At 65.9% G+C, this 533-nt stretch overlaps 1 protein-coding gene across 1 annotated transcript in view; it reads right to left on the bottom strand.

Annotated features, from left to right (window-relative positions):
- LOC119587816 (histone acetyltransferase KAT6A-like) overlaps positions 1-380 on the bottom strand; it is a gene marked incomplete at its 5' end in the record, with an annotated part of 75,251 nt that extends 74,871 nt beyond the window's left edge. Inside the window, 1 exon segment of the mRNA XM_037936515.1 lies at positions 1-380. This exon segment is cut by the window's left edge and continues 73 nt beyond it. Coding sequence (XP_037792443.1) covers positions 1-380 — 380 coding nt within the window.
- Positions 381-533: the final 153 nt, after the last annotated feature.

Raw genomic sequence — 533 nt, forward strand, 5'->3', positions numbered from 1 at the left:
AGGTGCAGGGCCTTGGCGACGGGGGGCCGCCCGGTGGACTTGCGGTGCTTGGTGAGGGTGCCAAGCGTGTACAGCTTGCCGTTCTGCGCCAGGAACCCCCGCTGGAGGGCGCGCTTGGTCGCGTGGCGCACGAGGTTAGCACCGTCGGGGTCGTTCAGAGCGCCCTGGGCCTGGAGGTGGGCAGCGATGTCCTTGAGCGAGCTTCCCTCGCTACCCAACTCCTGCACCGCTCGCACAACCTTGCCCACCAGGTCGGCCGCCCGCGAGGTGGCCGTGGGCGCGCGAGAACTGACACGCCCTGTGCGCTGTGGTGGGTTCTTGGGGTCCGCGTACGACTCGATCCCCTTGTTTTCAATGTACAAGATATTGCCCGCATCAACCTGCAAAGACAAGCGCAAGGTTAGAACAGCGTGAGGGATGCAAGTCGCTTGAAGGGCACGGAAGGCGGGGGGAAGGCGGGGGGTGCCGACCTTGGCCCTGGTTCCACACCCGTTCAAGCAAACCACTTCCCCCCTTCCCCCTTCCCCCTTCCG

The sequence above is a fragment of the Penaeus monodon genome, chromosome 23, assembly GCF_015228065.2.
Source record: "Penaeus monodon isolate SGIC_2016 chromosome 23, NSTDA_Pmon_1, whole genome shotgun sequence".
Taxonomy (NCBI): Eukaryota; Metazoa; Arthropoda; class Malacostraca; order Decapoda; family Penaeidae; genus Penaeus; species Penaeus monodon.